This window comes from Hipposideros armiger, unplaced genomic scaffold (genome assembly GCF_001890085.2).
Source record: "Hipposideros armiger isolate ML-2016 unplaced genomic scaffold, ASM189008v1 scaffold_390, whole genome shotgun sequence".
Taxonomy (NCBI): domain Eukaryota; kingdom Metazoa; phylum Chordata; class Mammalia; order Chiroptera; family Hipposideridae; genus Hipposideros; species Hipposideros armiger.
This window is the reverse complement of record NW_017731740.1, coordinates 257722-275588: the sequence shown is the minus strand read 5'-3', so window position 1 is coordinate 275588 and position 17867 is coordinate 257722. Positions and strand designations below refer to the sequence as shown.

The 17867-nt window shown below is 35.0% G+C and overlaps 2 protein-coding genes across 10 annotated transcripts in view; one reads left to right on the top strand and one right to left on the bottom strand.

The window, feature by feature from the left end:
- Positions 1 to 12769, top strand: part of SUV39H2 (SUV39H2 histone lysine methyltransferase) — a 31459-nt gene extending 18690 nt beyond the window's left edge. For 2 of the 4 annotated variants that reach the window (XM_019663444.1, XM_019663446.1), the window contains 4 exons: positions 4891 to 5568; positions 7354 to 7500; positions 8942 to 9071; positions 10214 to 12769. In XM_019663444.1, the coding sequence (XP_019518989.1) occupies positions 4891 to 5568; positions 7354 to 7500; positions 8942 to 9071; positions 10214 to 10320 (1062 nt within the window). In that variant the 3' untranslated portion in view covers positions 10321 to 12769. The remainder of the gene's footprint in view (positions 1 to 4890; positions 5569 to 7353; positions 7501 to 8941; positions 9072 to 10213) is intronic. The other 2 variants (XM_019663447.1, XM_019663445.1) reach the window with 2 other exon arrangements.
- The window catches only part of DCLRE1C (DNA cross-link repair 1C), a 39388-nt gene continuing 33327 nt past the window's right edge, over positions 11807 to 17867 (bottom strand). For all 6 annotated transcript variants that reach the window (XM_019663438.1, XM_019663439.1, XM_019663440.1 and 3 more), the window contains one exon: positions 11807 to 17324. In XM_019663438.1, the coding sequence (XP_019518983.1) occupies positions 16405 to 17324 (920 nt within the window). In that variant the 3' untranslated portion in view covers positions 11807 to 16404. The remainder of the gene's footprint in view (positions 17325 to 17867) is intronic.

Here is a 17867-nt window from a genome sequence, read left to right as displayed (position 1 = left end):
AATTGGACAGTTTGAATGAATCCATCATCCAGAAATGTCCAGAGCTTGTTAATTGTAAAGGAGTTGTGTTCCATCGCGGCAACGCGAGACCACACACAAGTTTGATCCCCGTCAAAAATTATTGGAGCTTGGATGGGATGTGTTGCCACACACACCATACTTGCCTGACCTTGCGCCGTCAGACTTCCACTTGTTTTGCTCTCTTCAAAACTCCTTGCGTGGTATAACGTTTAATTCAGATGAGGCTGTAAATCAGCACCTTGTGCAGTTTTTCACAAAGACAGGTCCTTCTATGAACAAAGAATTATGAAGCCCACTGAAAGATGGCAAAAGGTTATTGAACAAAATGGGCAATATATCATTGATTGATCTTTGTTCTTTATATAAATAAATGACCTTTGGAAAACATAGACAAAATACATCATGACTTTTCCGACAACCCAATAGAACAAATATTGAAAAACCATGAATTACTATCTCCAGGTTAAGTTTAGCAGCTTACATTTCTTTTAAAGATTCATACAATTATTGTTGTCATTTTTATATTATATACATGTAGATAGTCATATTTTTTGTTATACATTCATAAATATTTAGTCAAAGCTTAAGTAAGATGTAGTAGAGAATTGTGCTTGGTTCTGGGTCTACAAATTCCATTCCTGCCTACAAATGGCTTACAGTTCAGATTAGAAATGGTAACCCAGTGGGGGATGGCGGGGTGGCAATGAACAGTCCTTGAGCAAGAGAGGCAGGAAAGACTTCATCAAAGAGATGACATTTGAGCTGAGTTAAAGTTAGTAGGTTATTCTACATATAAAAGATGAGACTGAAATAAGCAAGTGTTCATTAAGCAAATGGGAGAGGCCATTCTAATTAGAGAGAACTTTGTGAAGGAAGCCACCAAAAAGTATGAAAAAGCCACTCATGTTCAAGTACTAACAGCGGGTCAGCATGGCCAAAGAGTGGTGTGTGAATTGGGCCATGATGGAAGATTAAGCAGGGTTTCAGGGACCTAATCAAGAAGGGTCTTCTTTGTTTAAAATAGGAACTATAAATTTAATTCTTTAGGCAGTAGGGAAGCCATTAAAATGTTTAAGCAAGAAAATAACAATGACTGGTCTGGTGGATTTTTGTTTTTATAAGAAAATTCTATACTTTATTAAAGAAGAATAGATCAGAGTGTTGTCAGTCTATGGGGCAGGGAAACCAGTTAGGGAATGAATGTAATAATCCAGGCAAGAACTGAAGGTGTGAAGTAACTGTCAGTAAAGATAGACAAGAACAAGCCTCTAAAGAAACTTGATGGATTAGTTTGAGAAGAAAGAATTGAGATTGACATGGTTGTGACTGGTGCGACTAGGTAGATGGGTAAAATTCCTCTTGATGGGGGAATTCAGAACAGAAAGAATCTGTTTAGGAAGGACAGTGCTACTACGTTCCACGTGGACAGATTGATTTAGAAACCTGTTGGACATCCAGTAGTATAGAGGATATATTGGGTTGCAGATAAAATTTTGGGAGTCATCAGCATATAATTAAAACCATTGGAGTGATGAGATTGCCCAGAGAGCATTTAGAGCAGGAATTCTTAAATTGGAATCCAAATATCCTGAAATTACCCAAAATATTATAGATGTGACTTTTGTTAGGAAAGGGTTCATAGCTTTTTCTTCAGATTCTCAAAAGGGATAAACACTTGTTTAGTGTGAAAAGGGGCCCTTAGCCATCTGCATTGTTTTTAAGTGATGGGCTGGGGTTGTGGTTTCAGCAAAGAAGGCAGAAAAGGAACAAGAGTGTAGAGAGAATCATGATATCAAAGCCTAAGGAGTACGGTCCAGTCAGATGAGGACTGAAGAGTCATTGGCTTGGCAGTTAGAAGGTTGGTAAAATTGTTCCTGATAAACAAGATGGAATTAAATGCATTTGTACTTAATAAAGCTCCCCCCAGGAACACCATGGCTTCTAAGAATTGTAAAAACCATTGACCTATACTGAAGTTTAAATGCCTTAGTCAAGTGTTCAAGGCTGTGTAAAATTTACTCTTGCCTTGCCGTTACAGTTTGATCTCTCACTTCAATATCAGAACTAGCAAAATCCATCTCTTCACTGTTTTCTGGATACTTCATGCAAATCTTAGCTTCAGGCTTTTGCTCCTGTTTTCCATCCTGTCTGCCCTGTTCCCTACCCAACAAATCCTATCAGCGTTTCACTGTAAAATTTGTTCCACTTCCTCTGTGCCCTTTTGATTGACCTACACTTATCTCCCTCTTTATATTCTAGTAGTATTTATTATCTTATTTGTTTGGGCATTTAAAATTATACTACGTTGCATTGCTACTTATTTTACGTATTGCCTTCCTAATGAGATTTTACTCCTAAAGGCTAATGTCACCATACATTTCATTACACCCCCCCTAGTGACCAAACTTTCATTATTATACTTCTTATTATAGATACTAAAACATTTTAATGAATTTAACCTAAGGCAGACATAGTGGGGGAAAATGTCTCTAAGAAAAAAATCATATGATGCATTTCAAGTTATACAGGAGTAATTTATTTATGGATCATTTTTATGACTACTCCATTTCTATGGGTAATCAAGAGTTGATTGCATATCAGAATATGATACTGATATTACATGAGGCTTATGAACTTTTTAGCTTTTATTTGGAATTTTAAGGTATTGAATCAAACTGTTTTTTCTGTTTAAAATTATTTTATATTTCAAAATGGAAATATCTTTTATGGATTTTAAAAGTAAAATACCAATATAAAATAAAAGGCAGACGTCTACAAAGTAAAAATAAAATATTACTAATATTTCTGTATTCTATTTTGTCAAAGGCACACATATTTTATAAGTATCTGTACCATTCATAAATTAAGTATGTACCAATGTGATGAAATACAAAACTTAGTGACTAAAAATGCAAGTGACTCATCATTAGTACATTATTTTTGAAGCAAACTTCAGTGGTATGGTGTTTATAGTTCTGCTAAATAATAATTTGACTTAATCATCTGACTTGAAGCCAGTGTTCCTATTTCTTTCATTATTTGCTGGCAACTTTTGGGCTAACCCAGGGCTATAGTAGGAAAAACTACCATAAAAAAAAGGAGCAATTTAATTTTTTTTAAATTAAGAACTTTTATAATTAAAGGAATAGACATGTTAGATACTGCCGAGTGGATCTCGTTGAGCAGATATCTGCTAACAACAAGCCCAAATTGTAGTAGTTAACTGACAAGAGGGAGAAATCCACGTTACATCTTATTCAGCCAGTTTGACTAACAAATATATGTGTACACTTTTTTTTTCTGGATCACAGTATATATTTCTGTGGAAGTACAGTTTTTGTGTATATCCTCACACCATAACATAACCACTTTTTTTAAAAAGATAAAACATTTTGACCATTTTTATAAAGAAGCAAAATTCTTTTAATTCACAAGCATTACTGCTTATTGAGTAGAAATATACTAAAACATCGAGATGAAGATGGTGGGGAGAAAATGAGCTCACTCACTCACTAGGTGACTACTCCTGCAAAGCTGCCTCAGTGCTCCTCAGCCCAATTCAGTCTTCAGCAGTGTGTCTAGTACCACATTTCCTAGACTTTCCAGGTCATTTAGCATTAATACATTATGAATCCTAAAACAGCTGTCATGGGCATCCTTACTTTATAATGAAAACTTTATTAAAAATTTCAGGGAATTGAAAATGTGTCCGAATTAAGTTTTTATCAATATCTACGAATTAAAATGGTAACTAAAAACTATAGTATGCAGTTTAATTACTTTCATATTTCAGAAGGCATTTTACCCAGGCACATGGATATATGTTAGTTATTCCAGAGGACAAAACAAAAATTGAGATAATTTACTTTAGAATTTTTTTTTATTATACACTCTTGACTACCTTTTTAAAGAGAAACCTAACATGGCATTGCCTGACTTTGAGGTTCTGAAGAAACTGTCAAATCAGTGGAATAGGCAGGCAAGATTCTAGGTAACATGGTAGCCAAAAAGTCTGAAGGATAAATCAAAATATTTGATCCTTGGTGGCTTGAATACCTGCTATCTAATCGAATCATGGTTGAGTCTAAATGAGGTTAAGAATTCTCTGGAATCATGCTGTCCAATAGAAATATAATATGGCCTACATATGTGTAATTTAAAATTTTCTAGTAACCACGTAAAGTAAAAAGAAACAGGTGTAATTGCTTTCAATATATTTAATCCAGTAAATCCAAAATATTATTTCAACATGTAATCAATATTTTTTAAAAGTTAAGAAATATTTTATATTTTTGTGTGCTAAGTCTGAAATTTAGTGTGTATTACACTTAAAGCACATTCTGAATTTGGACTAGCCTCATTTCAGGTGCACGATAGCTACATGTGGCTATGAATGACTATATTGGATAGTGTATCTAGAACATCTAGAGGATGTGTGCCCATTACATTAAAAAATAGAACTTCCCTCTTGTATCCACTGTGAAATATTAAGTTACAGACAGACCTTAGAAGATGCCTACATCTTTGCTGGCCAAGTAAGCCACTAACCTAGGTCATAAATTGTTGGTTTTCGGACTACCTATTTTCATAATCAAGAGAAACACCTTTTTGTTTAACTTAATCACCGTTTGGTAAAATATTCATGAGTTTTTATAGGTGCAACTCTTTTGCCTAGAATCTAAATTCTATACATATTTGTATGTATGTAATAGAAATAAAAAGTTTTATTTTTATGATTTGTACTTGATCTGCTAGAAGTCTGACTATATTCTGAACTTTAAAAAAATGATAATGGATACTTTATACAATATTAAATTATTTTAAATAATTGGGACATAATCTGATTTGCATTTTCCTTTATATTTTAAGGATATGGAATATTATCTTGTAAAATGGAAAGGATGGCCAGATTCTACAAATACTTGGGAACCTTTGCAGAATCTCAAGTGCCCGTTACTACTTCAGCAGTTCTCTCATGACAAGGATGTTTACTTATCTCAGGTAAAGAAGGGCAGCACAGTAACTCTAAAAACCAGTAATAACAACAAAGCTCTGAATCCTGCCATTGCTGAGTACATTGTGAAGAAGGCTAAACAAAGGCTAGCTCTGCAGAGATGGCAAGACGAGCTCAACAGACGGAAAACTCACAAAGGGATGATCTTTGTGGAAAACACTGTTGACTTAGAGGGCCCGCCTCCAGACTTCTACTACATTAATGAGTACAAGCCAGCTCCTGGGATCAGTCTAGTCAATGAAGCGACCTTCGGTTGTTCATGCACAGATTGTTTCTTTGAGAAATGTTGTCCTGCTGAAGCTGGAGTTCTTTTGGCTTATAATAAAAACCAACAAATTAGAATACCACCAGGTACTCCCATTTATGAATGCAACTCAAGATGTCAGTGTGGACCCGATTGTCTCAATAGGGTTGTACAGAAAGGCACACAGTATTCACTTTGCATCTTTCGAACTAGCAATGGCTGTGGCTGGGGTGTAAAAACCCTTGTGAAGATTAAAAGAATGAGTTTTGTCATGGAATATGTTGGAGAGGTGCGTTCAACTTATTATATAGCAAATAATGTGTATGGAAGGTTTACGCTTTTGGAGAGTTACCTTTTTACCTCCGTAACAAGATTTCATATATTTTGGTATCATTTGCAAATATGTAGAAATTTCAGGTTTGTGAGAAGGGTACACTGACATAGAAATATAAACTTGAATATAAACAAACAACAAAATATATAGACACACACAAGAAATAGTCATCTTTCAACAAACACCCATTTAATGAAACTGGCATTTGTAAATTTTAATATGACAACTATTTTTACACAAAACCCCTACGAAGAAAATCAGATCTAAACACATACTGACTTTGAAACTTTTAAATTGTAATTTACTTCATTCATTTGACCAAATATTGGTTAAGTGTAGTTAGCAAAACTCAATTTTTGTTATCAACATGAGAGACACTGTGGAGTAGACCAGTGCTTTATGAGCAAGTGTTACAGGATAAACATAAAAGCATTTATTGTATCCATAAGAAAATCCAAACTCTGTATCTGTAACTCAGCTACAAAGACTATTTTCTAAATTACCATATACTGAATAGATTTATTTTTATACTATAATGTATATATACAAAAATAGTATTTGCCATGTGCCAGATACTATTCCAAGCACCTTATGTATTCACTCATTAATCTCTCTATGAGGTAGTTGTATTATCTCCATTATTATAGATGAGGAAACTGAGGCACAGAGAAATTAAACACCTTGCCCAAGGTCACACAGTAGTAAAGAAGACCCAGGATTCAAAACCAAGGCTCCAAAATCAGTGCACTTCACCACAGCACCACACTTACTCAAACTGAAGGGTGGGTGAAGCTGTGACTAGAAAACTAGGAGTGTGACTGCATATCTGGGGCTGTCAAATTGGACATTTTAAAGTTTGGAATTAAATCACCTAATTCTGAGATTAAATTGGATCCTGATATTGATCCTTATATCTTTAGATAATGGCAGATTATTATAAATCACTATTCAGGATATTACATCTTGGGTAATTCAGTTATTCTAGTTTTTTTCTCTTATTGGCTTAATGAATGCAGCAGCTAAATTTGGTTGACACCATGAATCACTTTAGACATTTTTTATTTCTTAAGCTGAGCATGTGGTGAGGCTGTGTTGTTAAGAGCAAAATTGTAGATGATGGGTTTGAGCTACCTAATTTCATGAAACAACCTATTCTTTTGAGTTGTCGGAAAAGTCATGACATATTTTTTCTGTTTTCATTGCAAAAATGCGTCATTACTTTTCCGACAAGCCAATATAAAATGAAGCTTTCCATACAGTCGACTGCAAATTTAACATACCTTCTCTCCTGTATTTGTAACAAATTTCCATTTGTAACTGTGCACAGATTAGTTATAGGGAAAGTATGCCTTTAGAGCATATATACTTGTAAATTTAATCTTTTACATTGTGTTATGTCCTGTGGAAAGCTATAGTTTTTTGAACACCTCACCAAATTAGGATGAAAGTACTACCACTGTTTCAACTTGTCAACTGTTGAGTTGTCTTAATTCCTATTTAAATAGTCATAATTCTTTTCCACCATCATTTCTCCTCCCATTGTCTTCCCACCTCTTTCCGTCTAGCTCTTTGGGAGTCATTTGTGTGACTGTTTATTTTGATGACATTTTAATTTCTTTTTAAACATTTAAAAAGATGAACACATTTGTAGGCATGAATGTGTTCATTAATAGATTTATGAATGAGTTTTTCTTCAGTTCAGCCACAGCTATATAATACACTATAGTTTTTTCTTTTTAGGTAATCACAAGTGAGGAAGCGGAGAGACGGGGGCAGTTATATGACAACAAAGGAATCACCTATCTCTTTGATCTGGACTATGAATCTGATGAATTCACAGTGGATGCAGCTCAATACGGAAATGTGTCTCATTTTGTGAATCACAGTGTAAGAAATATTTAAAAGCATAGACAGTACTAACTATCTTAGTACTGTTTAATGATTTTCCATAGTTGAGGAAGCAATTATCTTTAAACCATGTACCCTTTTAATATTTCCAAACTTTTTATTACAAGGGCCTCTTCTGATGAGTTGTGGGATCATTACTGTATTTGGAAAATTCATACCGTGCATTTGGCAAGAGTCTTTACATATGTTACTTTGTTTAACCTTTCCAACCACTTTATAAGATAGGTATTGGCCTCACACAGAGGAGGAAATTAATAGGTACAGGAGCTAAGAGGCAGCAGATAGAGAGTTTAAGAAACACACAACTGTATATAAGTTTCTTACAGAAGTTAACACAGCTAAATTGTAGGATGTACAACTAAAGATAGCTGTATTCTCTTAAAAGGTAAACATTTTTTAGAGTATTGAAGTGTTTAGTATTTATAATTTTTCTAAATTATAAGTTAGTGTTCTTAATTCATATTCGAAAATAATTTAGAATACAGCTGGAACCTTAACTCTAGAATCGTATCCTCTAAAAACTATTCCCCAAAATAAGGGAGATTAATAGTTATCAGGCACCAACTAAATCCAAGATGGGTTACAGACTATTTGGTTTATGAGATTGACATCATCTCCATTTTACAGGTTACAAGATGTGTCTCAGAGAGTAAGTTATGTAGCTGACCATGTGAGGAAGCAGACCGTGTTAACTTTTGATGGATTTTATATCAAGAAACTAATTTATGACTAGTAGTGAAATGTCAGAGACTTTTTGACTCCCTTGTTAAGTTTTCTGATTTACTTGAACTTTTACTTTAATTTTTTCTTAATAATAAATTTAAGATATCCTCAAAATAGATGTATTCTATTCAAAGACAATTAAGCAATTACTTCGATTTTTTTTAGTATGAGTCACTAGATCTTATATATTTCAGAATTTAGTGTAGAGCTCTCAAAATATCAGACAATTCCAAATAAACGTTTAAGCAATGAAATCCCATGCAATATGAAATTTCAGTTCTGCAGTACCAACTTGATTTTTTAAGTGCACTTCTAATTGTTTAAATATGTCTTACTGCAATATTTACAGGTGAAATTATAATGGTATCTGGAGTTCACAGTAAAATTCTCCAGAAAAATTAAAAAGTCAGGACTAGTTCAAACAACATTGGCAAAAATGTTAACAATTGTTTGAAGCTGCATAGTGAATTCATGTGCATTTATTATATTAGTTTCTCTAGTTTTATGTAAGTCTGAAATTTTCTGTAAGTGAAAATAGTATTTTTAAATGTGTATTCTTCAGAGACCTCTAAATAATCGACTTAATTTCCAGTACATCTTAGAAAGCTAGTACTCTAGGAAATTAAAGATTTTATGTGGCATATAGAACTCATTCATGTCATTTTTACTTAAATAAGTTCTAATGTTCTTTTTTTAGTGTGACCCAAATCTTCAGGTGTTCAATGTTTTCATTGATAACCTTGATACTCGTCTTCCCCGAATAGCATTATTTTCCACAAGAACCATAAACGCTGGAGAAGAGCTCACTTTTGATTATCAAATGAAAGGTATGGTTTTCAAGTACAGTTCATTGGTGTTAAGTTGTTTCAGTATGAAGAATCTATACAAATTAATATTAAAGATGAAAAAAATGAGGCGATTAGAGTTTGTCTTCTTCCTCAAGGCCTCATAGCTAATCTGACAGCTAAAACTGAACCTTGTGCTGAGCAATGTTCTTTTTGTTACATCACATTGCCAACTGCTTTGTTGAGAACTTCCATTATGGAAGCTTACTTTTTTTTTTTTTTTTCCTTCAAATTTTATTGGGGAAGGGAAATAGCCAAGTTGTTGTCCTTCAGTCTTAGTTGTGGAGGGCACAGCTAGCTCAGCTCCAAATCTAGTCACCATCCGGCCGCCCATCAGCAGCTTGCAGCCACTCAGCTCAAGGTGCTCTGTTCAATCTTAGTTGCAGGTCGGCATAGCCCACCATCCCATGCGGGAGTTGAACCAGCAACCCTGTTGTTGGGAGCACATGCTCTCACCATCCTGCCACCTATTGGCAGCTCAGTGGCAGCTCAGCTTGGGCACAGCTCACTGGCCCATGTGGGAATCAAACTGGCGACCCTGTTGCTCAGAGCTTGTGCTCTTAACCAACTAAGCCACTCGGCCAGCCCCAAAGCTTACTTATAACATCTTTTCTCAATACCACTTGTATTTAAAAAATTGTAAGCCTACATTTCTGAATCTTTATTGGGAGATAGCTATTCAAAAGATTGGAAATGTGATTTAAATCACATATGAACTTAATCCATTCCTACTGGAATTTGGATTTTAAAAAGAACATTTAATTCTGTTTGCTTTATTGTGACAATATAAGTGTTTTCTTTCCTTTGTTTTTCTAAGCATGATGCCCTTTACATATTGTTACTACTTAACCTCACTTTATGGCTCTTAAATAATGTATGAAAATGAATGATTATATATTGGATTTTCCCAATGAGTTTCATTATTTCAGAAATCCATTCTCATAAATATGGGCTCATGACATATACGTGCTTTACCTCTGATTAGCCCACACCATCCTTTCAAGACAATTCATAATGATTTGTCTCTGAATATTCACATTTATTTAAAGCTGATAGAAAATTTAAAACTCATTCTGAATTGTCTTAACTCTCTTTCTCCTGTATTTCTTTTTCTACATATTCAGGTTCTGGAGATATATCTTCAGATTCTATTGACTACAGCCCAGCCAAAAAGAGAGTCAGAACTGTGTGCAAATGTGGAGCTGTGACTTGCAGAGGTTACCTCAACTGAATTTTCAGAAAATAAAGCTGAGGATAATTGTAGTTTTGTTTTGTTTTTTCCCCTAATGTTAACATTTTAAAAAATAAGCATTCGGGACTCTTTTCATATTATTGAGATTATACACTATGTAAACTTACAATTCATGTTTCAGACCATTGGCCAAATGCATTACTGATGCTTCTGAAGGGAGGCACACAGGGTCACATAGACTAATTTGAAATACACCTAATTAATGGTTAGGTCTACTAGACAAGAAAAGGAAACTTGACAGATCAGCATATGCATACTTAAGAAGTATTTGTGACCAGAGAAATGCCTCCTTCATTGTTTAAGTGCTAAAGTGATGATATCACAGTCACTAAGATCAAACATTCAACTTGCCATACACCTTGAATTTAGAGAAATACTTAATTGAATTGGGGCAAATATGCAAAGTTCTATTTTTGTTATGTTGTCATTCCTGTTTACCTATTTATTACTGTAAATACCATTCTTGTATTGGAGACAAATAGGTGATACTGAATTACACTTATTTTCTTCTTTCATTAAAACATGGGATCTTGATACAGAAATTTAAGGTCTAAAAATAAATGTGAAAAAATTTAATTACAATTTGATTTCATATTTTGAAGCAATTTAGACAATAAAGAGGGGTGTATTTCTGAACCAGTTATTCTTAAAGTTTTTTAACCCTGTAGAAGAAAATTCTCCAAAAAGCTCTCTAAAATTCTAGAATAGCCATTATGCCTCTTGGAAATGACACAACAGTGGAACCAGGGAGGTTATTTTGGATACCAGACAGGGGAAATGGGGTGCTTTTAGGCCCCTTTTAAAAACATGAATTAGAGATCCACATGTTAAGTACCTGTGATCTACTGGGTTGTCAGAAAAGTCATGACGCATTTTTTCAACAAAAAACAGAAATACGACATGACTTTTCCGACAACCCAATAAATAGTAAAACAAGATAACCCTTCGAGCAGCTATACCTGATGATACTTCACACATGAACACTACATCTTTTGGATTTCAGGTGGTTTTAACATTTCCTTTCCACTAAAATTTAATTATATCCTGAAAGCTCTTCTTAAAAAATAATCTATATTTTCAACTGATAATTATTTTATAAATGTTTTAAATGTGATAAAGCTACACTTAGCTTGGTCAAAGTGTGTGCCTGAATTATGAGACCATTTATTACTTAAACTGAAGACTGAAGTGGAATATATTCCTTGTTGGTTTTGTTTAGTTGTTTCTCCTGATTGAGGTTTTATTATGCAGGAGAACAATGTTTTCATCTTTCTGATCCTGGGATTTCTAATCATGCTGTCCAACGTAAAGGAAAATGCAGCAAATAAATCTAGCTTTCAGTATTCCTAATTAAGTTGTATCTAAGCTCAATGCCCTAGGTTTTAATGACCTAAAAGAAACTTGGGTAAAACTGAACTGACTTCAAGAATGTGGCCTATCAAGTATCTTCTTAATCTTTCATCTCTTTTTTTTGGGAGAAGCTACATTTTATTACTTATTGGGTTGTTAGAAAAGTCATATTTTTTCTGTTTTTCATTGCAAAAATGCGTAATGACTTTTCCAACTACCCAATATTATATCGGTATCAAATGACTGCTCTTTTCATAATATAGGGTAAATTGTTTACATGTTAGAAGCCTCAGAGTATATCTGCAAAGCAGAATTGGCGGAAGGTGTCATGAACAAATACATTTTTTTAGTGCCATTTCTTACGGGGGTTTTTTTATGAAAAAATAATCACATTGAAGCAGTGGTGAGGGAGCATCACTGATTTTACAGGCTGCTCCCAGTGGGTAAGCATGTTTTGAATTATAATTGTCACAGGTAGGTTTAAAGATGTAATTTTCACATTCTTTTTAAAAAGTCACTGTTTTACTGTCTAATTACTTGATTTTTGTCTACTTTTGTGTTAAAAAATATATAACGAGGACAGGGAAAAATGGCTGTTTTCAGTCAACTTTTTTGGCCTTATTAACAGAAATTTAATGGGCCTTTGAGATTTTAATTACCTGTGTCACCCGTATGTTATTAAACAGCTGAACTTAAGCAGTAAAATAATACAAACTATTTATAACCGAAGTTATTAGGAGCTTTATTTTAAGTCAACATTTAGCTTCTTTAAATTTGTATCCTAAGTTGTCACAATGTATTCTGCCATTACAAAGCAAATATTCATGAGTATTATTTAGATGAAGTTTAAACTGTAAAATTAATCCACTATACAAGTTGTATTAACACCACTGTTTTCCAGATCTACCTAAGAGGTTTGTAATACACAATTGGTGATCTCAGGGTTTTTCCATCTATGCAAAATCTAGACAGCACTTATTTTTTCTTATAATTCAACAGTTATTCTTTAGCAAATTTAGTTTGACATTTGATTTTTCTGTTTATTGTGGGTTAGCTTTGTTTACAAATATTTTACTGTCTTTTTCCAGTAAGGCTACAGAAGGGGCAGAAAAATACTGATGTATTCCTGACTACCTGCTGTTGAGATTAACCAAAGGTGTATATACCATTCCTTTAAATGTTACTTTCCTTTTTAAAAAGCTCATTGTTGTCATAGTTCATGCATTTGGATATTAAAGTATAATTTTCACTTAGCATAATGTGAATGGATACTTCTAAAATTTTTTGAGCATTATTAGTTACCAGGTATTTAAACATATTTCGCTAAGTACTCCCTAGAAGTACAAAAGAATTTTAGAATTTGAGCTAATATCCTCTGAGCAAGTCTTAGGCCTTTATATGTCCTCATGTGCTTCTCATAAATGTATGAGGTTGGTGCTGTTGTCTCTACAGTCCACCTGAGGAAGTAGGTTCAGACTGTCAGGTCACAGTCACATGCCCAAGATCACCTAGAGGAGAGGCAGTAAACAAATCTATTTTTAACATATTTAACCAACTCCAGGCAGATTAAAAAAATAATTTCTACTATTAAACATCTAAGTCTTGCATTCCTCTAAGGCAAATGTGGCTAGCCACTGGGTTTCTTCTGTGATATATCTTGGAGTTTTGAAATTTTTTCTTCTAATTTTTCCTTTTTTATGCCTTCCAGTTCTTTAAAGTAAAAATCAAGTAGCCACTATAATTAATCCTGCCCACTGTTATGCTCATTTTGAGAGGCCTTACTGCATAGCAGTCAAGAGCATGGTGTCGGGGGCCTGAATTGCCCATGTTTGAGGCCTGGCTTTGCCCCTTCTAGCTATGTGAACTAACCTCTCTGCCTTAGCCTCCTCACCTGTGAGTGGGAATAATAAATATCTACCTCAAAGAGAATTGTGAGGATTAAAGGAATTAATGCAGTGCATAAAAGAATTAAGCATTGTCACAGAGTAAGTATATAGCTAATACTTACATATTATGTAAGTTATAATTATTTTGTACTTCAAGTAGAGTATAAACCTGTACTGGTTTTCAAGTACAGTATTTAAAGTACAGTATGATGCAGTTTACCCTTGAACAACAAGGGTTTGAACTGTGTGGGAATCCACGTATGTAAAAGGCTGACTTAATATACACGCGGATTTTTGACTGCGTGGGTGGCCGGTACTGCTAAGACTGCATTGTTCAAGGGTATAAACCTGTACTTGACAAACTTTGGTGAGTACTATAAGTTTCTTGATCAAAATCTGTTCTGCTCTTAGTCCTTAAATTCATTCAGCCAGCGTTTATTATGCCAGACTCACACATAAAACAATGGAAATGTGGCAGTGTGTAATGTTAAATTGATGGTATGGTTATGAAATGCTAAGAATATATTCAGAAGAAAGTTTACAGACATGTTTTGAACAGCCACCTTGGATCATAAGCTATTAAGATGAAGTCTTAAATGGCAATTAGTATATACAAATGTATACAAATGTATATAGTTATATTTGATTACATAATTTGTGATAATGAAGTATAACTAATTTTTAGAGCTATAAATAAAATACGAAGTCTCTGGGTTTCTATAATAGGCCTGTTGTAATGACCAGTTATTCAACCAATGATTTGCAACCCCTACTGGTTCCCTAGAGTGGTTTTATATTCACTTGGAATTTAGGAAATAGTCCTCAGGGGAGATGGACAAAATGGAACAAATAGAATAGAACTCTAACTGCCCGATCATAGCAGAGTGTACTTCATTCAAGGCTCAGGCAAGCTGAGCTAGAAAAAAAGGGTCAGTGTGTTCCCTTACAACTCCTTGTATCCTTCCTTATATTCTTTTGCACTAGGTACCTTACTGTGCTCAGGCCATTCTCTGTTGATGTACATATTATAATAAAACTTACTGTTGAGTAATGTAGGGCGGGAGACCCTTCCCTAAAAATGTGACTTAACATATCCTCAAACACCAATCAGAAATGAGTTGCACTTGGCCCTACTCTCAGCCCTATCCCTTAGTAACTATGGCAGTTTCTTCCCCTCAGCCCTCTTCTTGTGCCAGTTTCTTAGCTGAAATGTGTGAATTCTAAGTGTCACCATCCAGTTTTTCCCCCATGTAAGTGCACGGGGGAACCTGTCCTCCCAATATTTGGGAATGAAACATTCCCTTTTGGACAGTGAGAGGGCTGACTTCCTGGGTCCTGTGGGCATTGCTTCCTCTGAGCACCCCATTTATTTTTCTCTAAGTTTTGTAACCCTAATTAGTTTAGTGGATCCAGTACTTACTGTTGGTCTAATCACTTTCAATTAGGGTGATAATGCGTATCGTTAAATTGATCTGCAAATTGTTTTAGAGACTTCACTTAAACTTGTTTTAAGTGAAATCTCTGCTTTTGCTTCCTTAATCTACAAAATGTCAGCATACCAAAGTGTTTATCAATGTTAATAAAACTTTATTAAATCCACATACATAACTATGCAAAAGCATAACCTATTCATGAACTTTAGGAAAGTTAACTCACAGAACACACTTATACTTTTGTCATTTAATTATTTTCTTTCAGGTCCTAGTTTTTCTAGTTTTAATTTTACCACCATCTTCACACCAACATGCTTAAGTGATGTACCATCTTTTGAGGTAAGTAGGGGGCTGATTTTTCCTATGGCCATCAGTTTAATAGGTCCAAATTTATTCTTTCAATCTGAAGTATTTTTATGACCCAGGATATGGTCTATCTTGGTGAATGTCCCATGTGCACCCGGAAAGCATGCATTCTGCTATTACTGGATGGCATGTCAGATCTAGTTGGTTGATGAGTGCTGTTCAGTTCTTCTATGTCCTTGCTGATTTTCTGTAAACTAATTCTGTTACTGAAAGAGGAATGTTAAAGTTCCTCTTTATATACAATTGTGCATTAGTTTGTCTTTCTCTTTTCAGTTGATTTTGCTTTGTGCAGGCATACCTCGTTTTATTGCGCTTTGCAGATACTGTGTTTTCATCAACATCAAGGCAAGACCCTCCACCAGCAAAAGTATTACAACTTGTTGAGGGCTCAGGTGATGGTTAACATTTTTTAGCAATAAAGTATTTTTTAATTAAGGTATGTACATTTGCTTTTTTTGACATAATGCTATTGCACAGATAATAGACTATACTGTAAGCATAACTTTTATGTGCACTGAGAAACCAAAAAATTCATGTGAACTCACTTTATCGCATTGGTCTGGAACTGAACCTGCAGTATCTCAGAGGTCTGCCTGTATATTTTGAAGCTGTTAGGTACATACACATATAAGATTGTCTTGGTGAACTGCACACCAGCTTTCTTTTAAGTAATGTTTACATGGTATACCACTTTCCATCCTTTTACTTTTAACCAGCCTACATCATGTGAAGTGACATTCTTATACACAGCATATAGTTGGGTTATGTTTTATTTTTTCTGTCTTTTCATTGGTGTGTTTAGAGCATGTTCATTTAATGTAATTATTGCTTTGTTTGGATTTAGTTCTACCATATCTTATTTTCTCTGTTTTGCTCAATTTTTGTTCCTCTGTTTCCCCTTTACTGCCTGCCTTTTACATTATATGAGCATTTTTAAGTATTCCATTTTAATTTATCTATTATGACTTTAGCTTTACCTTTTGGATAGTTCTTTTAGTGATGGCTCTAGAATGAAGTATTTTTAATTCTTAAGTATTTAAGAGTGAGCTTTTTCTTTTTTCAACTATTATACTCTCACCTGTGGCTAGCTTCTCGTATAAATGTTGTAGATGTTCTTGTTGAGGTAACTCAGCCTCAGGAGTTGAGGGAATTTCAAAGTCGGAGGAGCTCTGTGAGTCTACACAGGTACTAAGGTTTAACGGCCTTTTTTCCTGAGGTATGTGTTTCCCGCTGCTTAGAGAAGTTGGTTCTCCAGCACTCGGAACTATACTTACACCTGGATCTCTGCTTTTCAAATCAGAGTACGTGTCATTTGGGCAAGTGTCCTTTTGTTCCATCTGAGAAGCAGAAACATTCTCTTTGAGTCTTGGTCTGTAACCACTTTTGTTCAGGGAGGTAGTATCTGCACTGTTTCTGTCTTGAGACGATAACAAGACCGTATCAGATTGGCTGTCCCAGCCCTGACTTCCTTGTTCTGAGATGTGTGTGGACTGAGAGGAATTCTGGGAGGAGATGTGAGTTGACTCCCCATCAGAGTCACTCAAAAGCTTGGGTGACTGAGAGCCCCCTGCCTCCGTGGAGGAAGGGAAGTTTTCCAAACCATTTTCTGGGACGTCGTCATTTCTTTTAAAGAATACCTTCCACTGTGGTACTTCATCAGAATTCTGTTGGTGTGTGACAGGACCCGGATCTCCTTGAGATGAGGCTGCGATGTGCAATTCTTCCTCACTTTCACTGTTGGATTCTTCGCAGTCTATAAAGTCAGTCCAAGGAGAGGTTTGCATGCTCTCTGCTTTGAAGCACCCTGTGCTTTGTCTCAGTTTTTCCGGCTGGTTTGGTGACACCGCAGTCATTGGAAATATCTCAGGGTGAAGAGTTTGCTGGTTTGGAACCTTGTACCTTAAAGGTAGTGGCAGAGGATCGTCAAAGAGGTCATCCTCCTCCTCCTCTAGGAGACAAACGAGACAGGCTGATGAGAAAGGGTGCAGAGGGAGCCAATTTGTGCTTATACTTAAAAATCCAGCTGTAGCTTTTAGCTGCATTAATTCATGGAATTGCAAATAGGGAGTTCATGCTTCTTCCAAGAGAAATGAAAAGGCCCCTTATTCTTGAGGTATTCTGAACACTATAACTACCATCGTTTAACTTATAATGTTAGATGGTGAGCTGAGAGTCTAGATTTGTGTTCCCCGAATAAGGCTGCAACACCCTACCTGTGGTTTTCAAACTTGGCTGATCATTAGCACCATCTGGAGAGCTTTTTAAAAAGCACAGCTTTCTATATCTCATTCCAGACCTACTGAATCCCTTAAGGTGGGAACCCAGTAATTTGATTTTTGCTCTAAATTCTACAGGATTTTGTTCACAGCCAGTTTTGTGAACCACCCAGACTTGAAGAGAGGTTTGCAAATACTAGATGCTCAACAAGTTGGCTGGTTTAATAAAGACAACAGTTAATTTTTTCTAAAGTTTTCCTCCTATAAATATTGAT